The sequence below is a fragment of the Arachis duranensis genome, chromosome 9 (assembly GCF_000817695.3).
Source record: "Arachis duranensis cultivar V14167 chromosome 9, aradu.V14167.gnm2.J7QH, whole genome shotgun sequence".
NCBI lineage: Eukaryota > Viridiplantae > Streptophyta > Magnoliopsida > Fabales > Fabaceae > Arachis > Arachis duranensis.
The window spans coordinates 14,996,545-15,013,440 of record NC_029780.3 but is presented as its reverse complement, the minus strand read 5'-3'; the positions used below and the strand labels follow the sequence as shown (position 1 = coordinate 15,013,440).

The 16,896-nt window shown below is 27.2% G+C and overlaps 1 protein-coding gene across 1 annotated transcript; it reads left to right on the top strand.

Annotated features, from left to right (window-relative positions):
• The first annotated feature begins 10,564 nt into the window (after positions 1–10,564).
• LOC107464838 (auxin-responsive protein SAUR78) lies at positions 10,565–11,439 on the top strand. Its single transcript, XM_016083797.3, has one exon. It carries the CDS (start codon positions 10,795–10,797, stop codon positions 11,182–11,184), a length of 390 nt encoding a protein of 129 aa, XP_015939283.1. The 5' UTR covers positions 10,565–10,794; the 3' UTR covers positions 11,185–11,439.
• Positions 11,440–16,896: the final 5,457 nt, after the last annotated feature.

The following is a 16,896-nucleotide window of genomic DNA, read 5'->3' as shown; positions in this document are numbered from 1 at the left end:
TCCCTCTCAGTTCGACGGATGCATTTACGTACCATCAAATTCGACGAATGATGCAAAATTGATGTATTTTTAAAAAAATTGAAAAGTCAAGTGTTAATTTATTTTATTAAGGATTTTTGCATATTTTTATTAATGAATATGTGTATTTAAAAATAAATAACAAGCCATTTGCATTATTGTATTAGAGGCAATTCTATTAACAAAAAGAAACTTATTTTTGTTAACCAAAAAAAAAGAAACTTATTTTTAATAGTGGAAGTTGATAATTAAATTTTTATCAAACATTTAATTGGCTTTGCATAAAATAGAATAAGTCACATTCACACAGCTGCAGCATGCAAGTGCACTTTTTATTCAACCATTTTTAGCCACGACCCAACGATTTTATTTCTCAGCGGGTCAGTTGTGACAAATCACATTGTAGCCAAGGTTAATTTAGTGGTTACCATTAGCTAGAAGACAAATTGATACTTGGCTATGAGTTCGTATATAGAGTATCATATTCCACTCTTTTTTAGAGAGGAATACGTGATCATTTTCCTATAATAAGATAACTTTTAGGCTTTTTTCCTACTTTTAAATTTCAATATCTCATACAACAAAAATTATTGACGAAAAGTTTACAAACAAAAATTAGACCAAGAGTTGCATTTTTTTTTTTTTTGGACTGACAGTTGCGTTTGTTAACGATAAATGAAAAAGAAAGATGTTTTCAGATGTTTTCGGACCGTAAATGAAGAGATATCATGGGCTGCTGCTGCATCTACACTTTGGGCTTGTCGGGATTCCGCTTTGATATGATATGCAGATAACATTGTACGAAACCCATGACAGAAAACATCATTGTACCCAGAAACAAATAATAATAACAATAATAATAATAATAATAATAATAACGACAGAAGAAGATCATCATTGTAGTAATATTCATACAAAAATCAGCACGAGGAAAATTTAAGGAAATGTGTAAATTACAACTATGCATGTCTGTAGACATATAATCACTAGGAAGGAAGATTTGCTACTTAAATACACGCAACAGAATCACTATGGCCATGGTGTTTGATACTTTGTCCCCTAATCAATTCTTAAACCACATAGATGCTCTGATAAATATTATGTATCTGAATCTTATTATATGCTCTTGGTGATAGCTTAATTAAGATAAGTTTCTTATTGGAACGACTAGGGTGCCACGATGGACAGAGAAACCAACATGTGACCAATAGATTTTTAAAAATAATTTTCGATGGCCAATTTTATAATGCTTATAATTTGATATCTAATTTTTTAATAGAAAATTTAAAGATGATTAAGAAATACTAATCATAATTAACATCAATTAAATTTTGAAGTGTTAAGAAAAAGAATGACAAAATTCTCCGAAATACGGATATTCTGCAGAAATTGTCTTAAATGAGGATTTGAAGATGAGAAATGTTCTCTGTGAAAATAGGGATGGAAACAAAATTCTCTCGAGATAGACATGGAGATTTAAAAGAAGATTCTCATCCTGTCTCCACTAATTTCGAATTATTAAATTTACTTAAATACTCTTAATAATTTATTTCATATAAATTTTTTAGTCATTTCACATATTATATATATATATAGACATTTGAACATAGAAAGTGGACATTAACTCTTCTAATGACACAATAACTCCACTAATTAAGTGCAGTAAATCATTTGGCGCATAAAATTAGAGTAATTAACATGAAAAAAATCAATAATGCAATTTTGTGGAAAAATTGATAAAGATTGGTTCTGGATATGGTGATTGGAGAACTAGGGTTTCAGTTGAAATTGGGGGTTTAGTATCGAGGGTTAAATCCCGGTGCGCGGCTAGTAAGTGTTAATGAGAGGAGAAACAACTAATTAGTGAAAGAAATAACTAATATTTCAGTATTTTTAATTTTTTCCCTTTGTAGTAGTTTACGTATTTTAACTTACTAGATTTGAAGAAAGCGAAAAAATATTTTTTGGTGTCATGGATAGGAATAATTCCACTAACTCCCTCCCTTTCATCTCACTCAATGGTTCCTAATCCTAATCAAGATAACCAGGAACACTTCTTCTCAGTAAGGCGCTTTCTCTACCAATAACGGTGGCCGCTTTTGGATGACGGAACAAAGTAGAACGTTGGTGAGTCATTGAATAATACTGCCAGAAAAACGGGTTGCTCTTTGCTTATACGAATACTTCCTTCCTTGTTCTTCTCTGTTGATTGGAGGAGATGAATGTTAGATTGCTTGCTTTGGGTCTTACCGTTGGATGATTCTACCTTTCTTCAATTTTCTGTTAGATGATTCTGCCTCTCTCATGGTGCTCGAAATTTTACCGGTAGTAGTATGCATCTGCTTTCAATTGGCACCAAAACTCTTCTCATCAATCTCTATGCGCTCTTCACGAATCCAGACGCAATACTGGCCAAGGAATCAAAAAATAATTGTTTTCACATTTTTTTTTAATTTCTTAGAGACTTATCTTTCGTTGACATAATTTTTGTCCATGCAATCTAAAGTCCACATGAAATAATCAATTTTTCGGATTTAAAATGATTATATTGTCAATGCGGTAAAACCTAGCAAGTTACCATACTTAGCTACATTTAATCTTCTTCAATGCTGATATTAAAAACTTCTAATGCTTAAATGGGTATGTTATATGTCATTCACCAATTCACCGGTCAAAGCACGACAATCCCAGCCACCACAGAACTCCATTTACTCTAGAAAGTCAAAACTTACAAATTTCAATTTCTCATAGTCACAACCATATCCCTTATCACTCCTACTTAGTGCTCATCATGTCGTCACCCTCTTGCCGCCTCTGTCTCCGATCGTGGCGTCCTTTTCCCTTTTTACCATTGTGTGATTGTGTCCTTGTATGTTATAATAATATTTTCTGATTCATTGTTTTTAATTTTTTATTAGAACTTTCATATAAATTATCAATATAGAAAGATGGATAATGGGACCCACAGAAAATAAAAATCCACAAAAAATAGAGATGGAAAGTAATATTTTTTTACGGCGAGAATTCGGGTGGGACGAAAAACAAATCTAGAGGCGGAAATGGAGAGCGAGAAGATATCCTCCATTCCCACCCTCATTCTCGTCCTGTCCCATTGCCATCCCTAGTTAAGAGAAGTAAATATCATTAAGCTCCTTTAAAATCTTTGCTTCCTTTTTTATATTCTTGAACACAGTCATTCTTTTGTCTCAATTTCTCAACTTTTTTTCTTAAAAAATATTGTTAAAATAATTTTTTAATATTTTTATAATATTTTTTATTTTTATTTTTTAAATTAAAAATTATTTTTAAACATTTAAATAATGTTATGTTGATTTTATTAATATTTTTTAAATGTTACTAAAATTGTATAATTTAATGTATATCCCATACCTATAAGAAATTACACCTAATCTTTAATAGTTGTACATGAATTAGCTGTTTATGCAGCATTTTTATTTTACGCGATACCCTAATCACATTAATCTACTTTTGTTCCACGAGTTTTTGTACCATTAAATCTTTCAAGTATATTTTGATGGTCAACCCTTCCAAAAAACTTTGATAAACTAAGCTACTTGATTGTTCATTTAGGTTCTAAGTTTAACCTTAATACTATCTTTCCAAGCATTATTATTATATGACAAACTATTTGGGAATTTTTTTAAAATAAAAATAAAAAGTACCATTTGGGTATTATCATGGAAGTGGATATTGTGGAATTTCTTTTTTTTTAATATTAAATTTTAGATATGAATTTTTCAAAAATAATTTAAATTTGTGTTATGTATTACCATTTGGGTCTTGTATCTTGTACTAATGAAATACCTCTTGTTTAGTTGGGCGAGTACTAAAAGTGAAGAGTTAGGTATTAACATAGCCAAGTCAAGTTAGGTTAGAACTTGATAAAAAAAAGATTGTGTCAATCCTGTAGAATTGGTGTATATAATACTTTAACTATAGTAGAAATTTCACTACTGTTGTGGTGGAGACTGGATATAGGTTGCATTGCACAAGGCAACTGAACCAAGATACATGATGATGTCAGCTTCTCTCTTCCTTTCTCTGTTCTGTTTTCTGATATTCATGAGACAAAATAAAATTTTCTCATAAAATTTTTCGCTGTTGAGTTCGAACAAAATTCAAGTGAAAATTTACAAATTAAGCCATATTTCTTTAAAGTAAAAAAAGGTCATAGATTCAACCCCTTTTCTCTAAACCTTCTACAACTTTCATATACGTTACTGTAAATTTTTATAAAATATCAATGACATTTTGTACTATTATCATAACAGTATAAAATATTAAAATAATTAAATATTTTTATATTTCATATTAAAAGTATCCATACATAAAAAATTTAGTTGGATGCTGTCATCTTCAAATTAATAATATCACCTCCAATTGAAAAATACTATTTTAGATACAAAGCCTATCTATAACAAAATCTTATCACATTGAAAGTGATATTATCAATTTTTTAGTGGTAATAACCATTCTCTATCATTTTCAAAAATCAAATTTAAAGTATTAATATGTTTCTAAAATTGCAATTCTCTTGCCTCCCACACCTAACTCAAGTCTTGATTTAATTGTGTCTGTTAATTAGCTTCCCAATCAGCATTGATGCTCGGTTTAATTATGTTGCTAAGTTAGTGCTCTGTTCAATAATATGGTTGAACTGACAATGATTTTGACATTTTGTACGCTACATTATTTCATGCACATGATTTACAATTAGCAAATCCAAACATAATCTTAAAATTTAATGCATTTCACATTGTATACAACATGGTCCAAGACCCCAAAAAAATTAATCTCGTCTTGGATCCCCATCACAATCTCTCTAAGCACATGATCAGCTATGTGATACAGTGATACTGTGATAGTGTTCTAAAGATTTGGGACCATTTTTATTTATGAAGGCATCATTTTTTAACCACTTCAGCTCAGTTATACCTATCATATTACACATTACAATATATGGTTTGATGCAAATGAAATAATTATGGGTCATTATGGATTTTTCCCCTTTTTTTTTCTTTTTAAAATGAAACATAGAGAAAAGGAACTTGGAATATTTTCATGGCCAAAAATGCACAAAACGTATGAAATTCTAACCCACATATTTATTTATTTTTTTAGATCAATTGTATTATAAGCTTGACCCAAATAAAGAAAAAAGATTTTGAGGTAGTTTATACATAATTGATAATTTTTTGGCATTGCCGTAAAAAATATCAATTATCTAAAAGACAACCTCAAATAAATCTGCAACTACATAAAAAGACCAATAAATCTAGTTACATTTAATGAAATATTTATCATTATATGTTTTTATATATGACAATTTTACATTCTAAACCCTAAATATAAAACGTATGCTACATGTATATTAAAATTAGCTACTAAAGTCAGTTACCAGTATAAAATATAAATACACATTAAAAATAAATTAAATTACATATGTATTTATACACAAATACATTGATAACTAATTTTAGTGGCTAATTTTAATGTACAAATAATATTTTCTGAAGAAAAATAATGTGTCCAATTAAGTAGTAATAAAATGCAGTTGTTCCTACCAATTTGGACTCCAATAATTAATTCGCAATGAATGGTAGTATTTCAATAAAACATTCTAAACCCTAAATATAAAACCGAAGAAAAATAATGTGTCCAATTAAGTAGTAATAAAATGCAGTTGTTCCTAACAATTTGGACTCCAATAATTAATTCACAATGAATGGTAGTATTTCAATAAAAACTTGTGTTGGTACATTATTTATGGAAGATTTAGTTAATATGTATTCTTAAGATACATGATTAATAAAATTATTGATTAAAAGAGTTTTTATAAAAAAATATCTAAAACTAAAATTTTTAATATATTTATTATGCACAAATTATAGTAAATTATTTAAAAAAATTTATTACTAATAACCTTAACTTGTGCGCATATGACATATCTTAACTAAATCCATTTAGGAATTTACTTTTGTACGAAGAGAGAAAATGTATCATATTTGTGTTATAAGTTGCAAGAAAAGGTTAAAATTTAAGAGCGGCAGCTTAGTCAGCGGGAATTGGAAGCGTTAGTTGGACCACTGACGGCTGCAATGCATTGCGAACACCAAATGGATTTTGCTTCTTTGCTCAGAGCCTCTTGTTTGTTTTGTTTTTCATTTTCATTTTTTATTTTTCGTTTTTCACCTTGACCCATTGTGTTATGTTTTGGACCACACTAACAAGACCCACACATTAGACATTACTCATGACTCATGACTCATGACACATCCAAATTTATGTTTCCCCTTCAGAAACTCTGCATATGCTAGTATTAGGATTATGCCTTATTCATTAATCATGTGTAATTTTAACTCTAAAATACTTATTGACGTAAAATCAGATCATATTACTACTCAAAGATTTGTGACATCTATTTACTCTATTTTAAAGAACAAAAATAATATTTGTATGTCAAAATCAGCCACTAATATATATGTTATTTAATTTATTTTAATATATATTTTATATTAATAATTAATTTTAGTAGCTATTTTTGATATGCATCTAATATAATTATTTACGAAATATAGGTGAGATGATGAGTTTATTGTTGTAGATGTATTTTGCATCTATTGAGTCTTTGTTGGAAAAATGGTATATCACATGTATTATTTGAGAAACTAATTAGATATTTATTTGAGAACCAAATTGATGTCACATATATATGTTTGAAGGACTAATTAGCTAATAAGTTAGTCTGATTTCAAAAGGTTAAATACGTTTTTGCTGATATATTATAGTTAATGATTTGGGGTTTTAATTAAGTTATTTATTCATGAATTTATTTTTTAAAAATATTTGACAAACAATAATAAATTAAATCAGTACGAAGTAACTCAAAATTATTTTATTTTATATTTTTATTATTATTTTATCTTATTTTATATTTTTTAATCGAAATAATTGGATAATACAAAATGGGATAAGTGTATAATTATAAATGTTAAATTAAATAAAATAATTTTAGTTTATTGTCTTTTTGGTATAACCCCTTTTTTTTCTTTTGTGGTTTAGGTCTAAAAATTTTGATAAGTAAAGTACTCCTCACCATCTTATTAGAGATATAATACTTATGCTTTTTATATATGGTTAGTGTGAAATTGATTTGTATATCAAATTTCATTTTCTTTTAGAAAATAAATATATACGAGAACCAAAAGTCTAATAGTTAATCTTACGCGACCAATGAACTATAATTCAAATGACATAATTTTTTCATACTTACCTAGAAGTTACGAGTTCGAATCTCACTCGTAACGTCAACAACAAGTAAGGATATTTTTCATGTATGGAACTTATAATAAGAAATTGAATTTGTAGTAGTCATTTCAGATTGAATTTCTAGAACTTGACAAAGTCCATAATTGGAGTTGTTATGGTGCTGTGAGAGATGAGGTTCCTTGGCCCCATATGCATTTAGAACCTAGCTAATGGTACCTCTGTACCTAAAACAAAGCTGGTAATAAAGCATATACAAGTAAAAGGACAAGTTGTGGGCACCATCTCTTCATAGTTTGTAAGGGCCTAAAGCCTCATGAATAATAAGCCAAATACTGGCCACAACCCAGTTTGGTAGTTACTTCTGCGAAAACGTCTTTTCATAAAGATGATATTACAAACTGTTAAATAGTTAAATTACACGTGTATGATTAAACATATTAAATTATTTAACGGTTTATAATATTATTTTTATATGAAAATGTTTGTACAGAAGTAGTTGCTTTTGAGTTCATGTTCTCTTTTTATAAATTTTTTAGTTTTGGTATTAAAAGTATTTTATAAATATAAAAATTATTTTTATTGTACAGAACATAATATATAAAAAAATGATAAAAACATCTTTCTTTGTTTGAGTACTAGCTCATATGCTAATCTTGCTGGCTTTGTTTACCAACCAATGCAACACCTTAATTTGTTGGTCTTTCGCTATCCCATTCACAGGAAACACAGCTTAACAACCAAGTTGCATTGGGATTGGTGTATATTAACTTTTTTAATTAAAAGTTTTGTATTTGACTCAATGAACATATATAAAAAGAATTCTTGTTGAAAATTTTCCATAGTTAAATTTCTAGTAATGAGATTTACTTAGATAATAGTAATTTAATTTCTTTAGGATAAACAACTGCAAAAATTCAATAGAACATCTATATAGGGTTATTAAGTTTTTGCTTCTGTTTATATATGTAAATAAAAGAACAAGAGAATAAAATAAGAAGGTCCAACAAAGAATCATTTTTTTATTTGATATTTTTCTAGTATCCTCATCATGTTCTATTTTGCAATGCTGTAGTGCTAAGATTTTCAGGGCCTACTTTACAACAGATGATCCTTGAAAGAGTATGGTGTTGTCTTGTCTACAATGTCATTCTATTTTATATGCTTTACTCCATTATGAGATTATCATCTATAATAATCATAATACTAATATTTATTTCATTGTAGGAAGATAGAAGCTATACTATTCTCTTACACACACCAGTTTTATATATGGTTAATTAAGGTTATTTTACCAACCAATTTGGGTTTGGATAAATGATTAGTTCGTTTGTTTATTTAAGTTATTTAAATGAGTGTTAGTAGTTTGATTATGTCTTATGTATTATGGAACAAATCTTTAAATGAAATTCTGTAAACAAAATAAAAAATTCTGTAAAAAATAAAAAATTAAAGTTATTTACCATCTCAGTCAATCTTATGTAACTAATGGTATTAATTAAGGTGAGTTTTATGGTGTCTTTATTATGGTGTCTAAATTGCCTAACTTCCCTTTTAAAGTAAAAAATAAAATATTTAAAATAAAAAATAAATCATGTAAAATTTATTAAATATAATTTATTTACCTCTTTTCATAATTTAGGTACAAAGTGATAAGTACCATAACATTCACCATTAATTTATAATGTTTGATAAACTTAATTATTGTTACCATCTCAATCAATCCTATGTAACTATTGATATTAATTTATAATGTTTGATAAACTTAAGGGGAATGCTAGGAGGACAATGACTTTGTTGAACAATATAAACAATTACCAATCAAATAAAAATACACTACACTTCTAATTTAACCTTCTAAATTTTAATATTAAAATAACCATTTATACACTAATAAAATGAACATCTAATTGTTTATATTGTTTAATATTTTCATTGTTTACCTATACTTTTCCTAAACTTAAATACTGTTACAGATCTATTTCATGACAAATATATTTCACAACAAGAAAAATGTATATTAGAAGAGAAAATGCATTTTTTTTAATTAAATTTTAACAGCAGTTCTACAAGTCCATTAGATTTTATCATTTTAGATTATCAATTAGTCAATATTAATATTTTTTATATAAATTCAAATAAAGTCCAAATATAATGTAGTGTTAAAATTTAAACCAAATGCTGACTAGATTTAATTTGTTGGAATCTACTGGCTTTTGAGACTTTTTTTTATTTTAAATCATAAATTCTAAATTATAAATTCGGATCATATAAAAATAAATTGTTCATTGAAAATATTGGTTAATACTAATAAAAATTATTGCTTCCAACATTTTTATAGAAATAACAGAAAAAATAGACTTTTATATAGAAAAATAAAATTTAACATGTATTACGCAACTAACTGTTGGAGATTTTATTTTATTCTTTTTAATTTTATATTTTGTTCACTAAAACCCATATTCTTTCCCTTGCTCCTTGCATGAACCGTACATGTAATGTAATAGTAAATAGTAATATACTACTAATATATATTCATCTCTCTCCCTCTCTCTCTCTTTATGTTATTTAGGTGAGAACATGATACGTAAGAAATTAACATGATAATAGCTTTTAACATCTGACATTTAACGATCATCAATTATATAATATTGTTGGACATTTTTCATCAATAAAAACATGACTGTTAATTTTAAATCTTAATTATAAACTCAAATATTAAAAGTTTATTAGTCTTAACTAACTAAGTTTTTTTTCTATGCTTTTCTGCTAAAATAAGAGAAATAAATATTTTACAATAATCATCAATCATAATTATTCAAAATACACATAGTTCTTATCTTCACTTTAATATATTTGTTAAAATTGGTTATTTATTTAAGAATTTAATTTTGATACACTAATAGTATAAAATATTTTATACAATCATGTAATTATTTTCGTTCTTTTGAATAATCATTTATACAATTAGTGTAAAAAATAATTATTTTTATTAATATGACATTATATAATTAAATATAAATATATTAAAATTAAATTCTTGATTTAATGTGTCTGACTGTTATTTTTAATTTTTTTACACACGCTACAAAATTTGTGGCTATTTTCACAAGAAAGAAATCACATGGTCCTCGAGGTTGGGGGTGGCAACAAAAACAAGGGGCACGCATGTAAAAGCACAAAAGAGGAAAAGAGAGAGAGACGATTGTCACTTTGCAAAACCTTCCTAATCCCAATAAGGGAAATAACCTCAAAAAAAAGAGCAACTGGGTTTGCCGAGTTTCCAACCGAAATAAAATGAATGAAAAATATCTCATTCTTAGCTGTGCTCTAAACCGTGGGCCATGCACGTGTTCCACCATTCCTCACTAACTTCAATTCTTCTCTTTATATAAACCGAACCTTCCCTCACACCTTCCTTCACATCCCAAACACAAAACCAGAAAACACACTCATTCACTTCACTCAGGCATTTCATCAAACACCTTCATGGCGAAAGTGGGAAAACTAACGAAGATCAAGTCAGCGATCAAAAGGTGGCCGTCACTCAGCAAGCTGAGCCGCAACAACAGCTGCGTCTCCGCCGCCAGCTGCGACTCAAACCACGGCGCCGCGTCTTCCAAGGAACAGAACGTTGTATACGTTGGCAGATCGCGGAGGAGGTACCTCGTGAACTCCGAGATCATAGATCACCCGGTGTTCCAGGAGCTGGTGGACAGGTCCAACAGCAACAATAATAGTAATGGTGGCTGCCATGGCGGAATAGTTGTTTCTTGTGAGGTGGTTCTGTTTGAGCACTTGCTTTGGATGCTTGAGAGTGCTGAGACTCAGTTGGGGTCCATGGATGAGCTGGTTGAGTTCTACACTTGTGCATGCTGAGACAATGAGAGAGAGAGAGAGAGAGAGAGAGCTAAGCAACAACTACTGCATAATTAATTAATTAACTGACTTTTATTATTATTATTATTATTATTGTGATGAGAGAAGAGAAGAGTCCGGGAAAAGAAAAGAGAAAAAGAGATTTACAATGCTGAGTTAGTTGATTAATTGGTTTTGCACTTTTGCTCATTGATCATTGTTATGTATAAATGTTATCCAAGTGAATATAACATACAAAAATATTTCAAAAGTGTTGCATGTACATCAAAGCTTCTTATTAATTAAATTAGCTATTATGTTTTTTTATTTATACATAATATTTTACATGTATTTTTAACAAAATAATTAATAATGATCGTAATTAAATTTGTTATAGTTGAATAATCAAATTTAAAATAGATAAATAATCAAATACTTTGATAAAAACATAACAAAAGAAATTTATTTGGATTAAATATATATTTCTATATAATATCTAATTAATAGTTATTTTTTAGTATATATGTACCAAGATTACAAAAATATTATGTTTACAATAAGTAATTGTATATTTGTATATAAATATATACGTTGTTTAATTTATATTCAATATATATTTTATATTTTAATATATATTTTATATTAATAGCTATTTTTAGTGTATATCTAATATAGTTGTGTTCATACCCTTTGAAGTTACGAGTTAGAAAGATCAGAAAATCGAAGACCCTAACTTAAGTGTTCTCAAAATTAGGCCAAGGGGTATGCAACTTGTAAAAAACTTCGATATTTAAATTAGTAATATTTTTGGGTGTTAGTAGAGATTAGAGTTTATTTGTTGGGTTCCTTTTCTTTTATTTATTTTTTTTTTTTTTTGCAGAGTTTTACTACTTTTAACGTCTGTTTTAATGTTATAATTTTAACAATTTTATGAGATCACGACTTTATTAATCTTAACTATATATCTGTTAACTAATAACATAGCATTCTTATTTAATCATGATTATAAATGGCTGATCTTGTCTAGAACAGGCAGCATGATTAATAATATGTATAAGTAACATATTTGTATACCAAAAATTGGTGTATAAACCTTTAGAGATTCAATTTAGTATTATTAATTACACTGTGGTTTTGGCATATTTTATTATTTCTTATTTTTATCTATAAATTCAATATGTGTTTTTAATATAGATATCAAATCAAATGTATAAATATTATATAAAGTAGTAAGTATACATTATTTTGATTCCTTTAACCATTGTTTTTTTTATTATTCAAGCTATATAAATAGAAAATATTTTATAACAATTTGTTTAAAATAGAAATATAATAAAATAGTATTTAAGAAGAAACGTTTGAATACTAGCTAACTCTCTTCATACATAAAAATCAGTGGATTAATCAATAGGTGTACATCTACAATGTATGTCTGAATTTTTACCATAAAATGTGTGATTAGTTAATATAGTTATTGTTTTACTATTTTATATAACTAAATTTTGGATTTAAATTAAAAAAATAACAAATTACCTTTTATGGATTTATAAGAAGAATATTTAAAAATAAAAATACATGCCAACTACTTCACTCTATTGCCTTTATATAATAGGAGAAGTAGATAATAATAATACGAGTATATGCTGGTTGCTTGCAACTAAAGTGAGAGGAGGATAATTAGTTATATAGTTGAAGTGATGAAGATGATTCAAAGGTTCGTGTTAGTTAAGTAAGTGTAATTAAAGAGACTAATTATAATAATGTATAATGTATGTAGGCGTGCCCTTCAACATTTCTTATATATGAAAGTGGCCGACAGATATTGGAGGGCAAAAAATTAAGCTGCTTCGGTGTTTCATTATATATTACAATCTTCTTGTTTGTTTCATGATAATTTCTATACATAATATGATATGATGAAAATATGTCCTAAGAATTTCTCCTGTTCAAATCTAAATCATTTTGTCAATTAAGTTACGTTCTTGATATTAGTCTGATCTGACATACGGGTTTTCTTTCTTAAAGAGCGATGTTGGAAGCAATAAATTAATTTGAGTTAAACATTGTGAACGTCTTAAGTGGTTACAAGTGTGAAGTGTGTGCGCTAATATGGTAAAACCGGACATTATTTTTTGAGTGGGAAATTAAAGGTACTAACGGCCGAATAAAACAAAACGAATAAGGTAGGAAAAACAACCGGCAAGTGATAAGATCATAAAATCATAGAACACGGTTTGCCAAACCATCAACAGTGCAATTCATGTCCCGATAAATATGTGCAAGTGTACTTCCAATCTTTTGCCAAGAAACCTTTGATGAGACCCAATAGAAACAATTTGAATGAGTGATAGCGCAAGAGGAGAATTTATTTCAACCAAAACTTTCTTAACTCTGTTACTGTCACAGGAAGCTAAGGAACCCATACATTGGCAGCGAAAGTGAAAATAAAGAGTCAAGATTTTGCTAACATACGACCAAAAATTGAATCCATCACAATTCAGTTTTTTCCAAAAACTTTCTTACTTTCATTCCAAAAAATGACAAATTCATCTCTGACTTTTCGATTTACGGACATTTAAGTTTTTTGGAATTTAAAAATACATTTAAGTTTTTCACTTCTTCAAAATTTGAATATATCGATTTCTAAGTTTGATTTATCCAATTTTAAAAATTTGTTCACGTGTATGTATCTGTATCAATCACATCAGTACAACGAGAGTTACATTTGATTTTTTAGTTGAATCTGACAGACCCAAGTGAATATAAGAGATCAATATATCTAGATTTTAAAAAGGTTAATACGTTAAATGTATTTTTAAATTTTCGAAAATTTAAATATCTACAAATCAAAAGGTTAAGGATCTATTTGTCTTTTTCTCCTCTCATTCTTATTCTCCCCGTAAATTCTATCTGTACTAATTCTCTGTACCTAAAACGTAGAAATTTGAGTCCAAATATTTCTAAAGTCTCAAAGATCCATAAAGAAGAGGTTATATTACGAAAACTAAGAATGTGCATGGTCCGATCCGATCCGAAGAGATCCGATCCGAAGACTCGATCTGGCCTCAACACTTTAGGAGCAAATTTGACGTGACTTGACCAGATTTAGAACCGAATAATGGTCTCAAAAATAGACCCGTTTATTATTTTGGGTCGGGTCAAGGTAAATTTGGTTTCACCTAACCCGTCTACACTCTAAGGGAACTAAAAAAGATATATATGTTTTAAATTTATTTTAATATTATGTTATATTAATTATAAGTTTATTGTTTTATTTTTTATCACACTTATTGAATTAGAAAATAGATCAAAGAAGGGGTAAAGTACTAAATTGGTCCTTTATGTTTAGGCGTAATTCTGTTTTGGTCCTTAAGGTTTAAAGTATCCTATTTGAATCCAAAAAAGTTTCATTTAACTTCAATTTAGTCCCACCGGAGGTCAAAGATAAATAATTAATGAAATGTACTACATGACAGCAGTATAAGAACAAAGTCAATAATCTAGAGAATAAGTACAAGCTCCAGAGACACAAAATCAACCGAGGATGCATGAATACATTTATTTATCATTTTTGTTATAATTAAAATGAAATACTTTTCATAAAACTAAAAAAATATTAAATACATGTATTGATGCATCCACGGTTGATTTTGTGCCTCTGGACCTTGTACTTATCCTCCAAATTATCGACCTTATTCTTATACTGCTGTCATGTAGGACATTTTGTTAATTATTTATCTTTGACCTCATGGGACTAAATTGAAGCTAAATGAAACTTTTTTGAATTCAAATAGGACACTTTAAACCTTAAGGACTAAAACAGGATTACGCCCAAATATAGGAGACTAATTTAGTACTGTTCCCATCAAAGAAGCATCAAATTAAAATTTATGGACAAATTCAAGTTCAAACGTGAATATCAATTTTTCGATAACAAATTTCTTCTTTATAAATTAGTGCATCATAAATAAGTTTATTTATAAATAAATTTATTTATAAATTATTGTTAAAATTTTAAAGATCCGGTTTCATCCAGTTTGGACACGATATAATTGTAACCCGAAAATATTTAAATTTTATAGAATTTAAGATCGGATTTGGATCTAAAAAATAAACCTGTTATATATTTAGAAAAATAAATTCGATTTCACCCGACTCATAAACACCTCCTCAAAAACATTGGAGAGAGAATTACAATAATTCTGTGTCAGTCAATTTAATACTTAATAATTTAAACTTTAAAGCAAAGTACTCTTCTAGTGTCAAACATTTATATTAAATCTTAATTTTTATGTTATAAAAAACTAATTTTTATCTCAAATATTTTAATTTATCCTCTTTTAATCTTCTGTTAAAATTAACATTTTTTTAAATATTTTTTTTGTTATAATTTTCGTTTGTATTATTATTCCACTATTTTCTTTTTCAAATTACTACAATAACTAATACTTTTGCCGCTATCTACAAAAATATGATAAAAAAAAATATTTTTGAAAGAAATTTTTTATTTTAATTAGATAATTAAAATAAAACGAAATAAAATAATTAGTATAAAAATAAAATGTTTTAAACGTTATAAATTAAATAATATTTTATTTTTTAATCTTATAGATTTAATAATTCACATTATAATTATGATTCTTTTTAAAAGAAAATTACAATATCAAACATATATAAATCCAAAAGAGTTGAATTTGAGACCAGAGAAAAATAGACAATTCACTGTCTTAACATCTACTAATTAATGCGAGAGGTAATTTAAAACTTTGAAATCATAAAAGATAAAAAAATTTGTAATATAATCTCATAAAAAATATATTATTTTAAATATGTCCATTCATGTATGAGTTTTAATATAATGTTTTTGATGAACTAACATCAGAAACTTAGAATAAGAAATTGTGATAATTTTGTATGTTTAACGTACATTTTACCATTTTGTTTAAGTAATTTCTCAATTCAAGAAGTTATAAAACACTTATAAACAAGGTTTAATTATTTTGTTGGTCCTTGTAGTTTTGTAAAATTTTTAATTAGGTCTTTATATTTTTTCTTTTTATTTGAGTCTTTACACTAAATTTTTTTTAATTAAGTTCTTCTTAGTAATAATTGACTTAATTTTATAAGGACCAACTAAAAAAAATTGGTATAAGAATTTAAATAAAAAAAAATGTATAGACACAATTAAAAAAAATTTAATACAAAGACTCAATTAAAAAAAATATATATAAATAATAACATTATCCGTGAGACATAGTTTGTTGGCATTCTCTTCATTTGGAGTACTATTTTTTATTCTCATCTTCCAAATTCGCAAAGATGCCTTAAGATAAACATAGCTATGATGTAATTGAGATTATGTCTTACAGGAAGGATGAACATAGTATTAATCAGGAGAATTTTACTCTTTTCAAAAAAATAATTTACAAACTTAAAGAAACTACATATTAATCATACTCAATATCAATTTGGATCAATAATATAACTCATGCGTGCTAAGAGTTGGAGGTGGTTGATAATAAATATAGTTGTTCAAATATTTAAATCAGATAATATGACTAAAGTATAATAAATACTATGTGCACTATTATTTTGTAAGGTGTGCAGAATATAATAAAAATAAAATTGATTTTTTTAATTAATTTTTTTATTTAAAATAAATAAAAAATAAAAATTGAATTAATTTTTATAAATTTATATTATAATTAAACTCAATTTTTTATTTTATCTTTT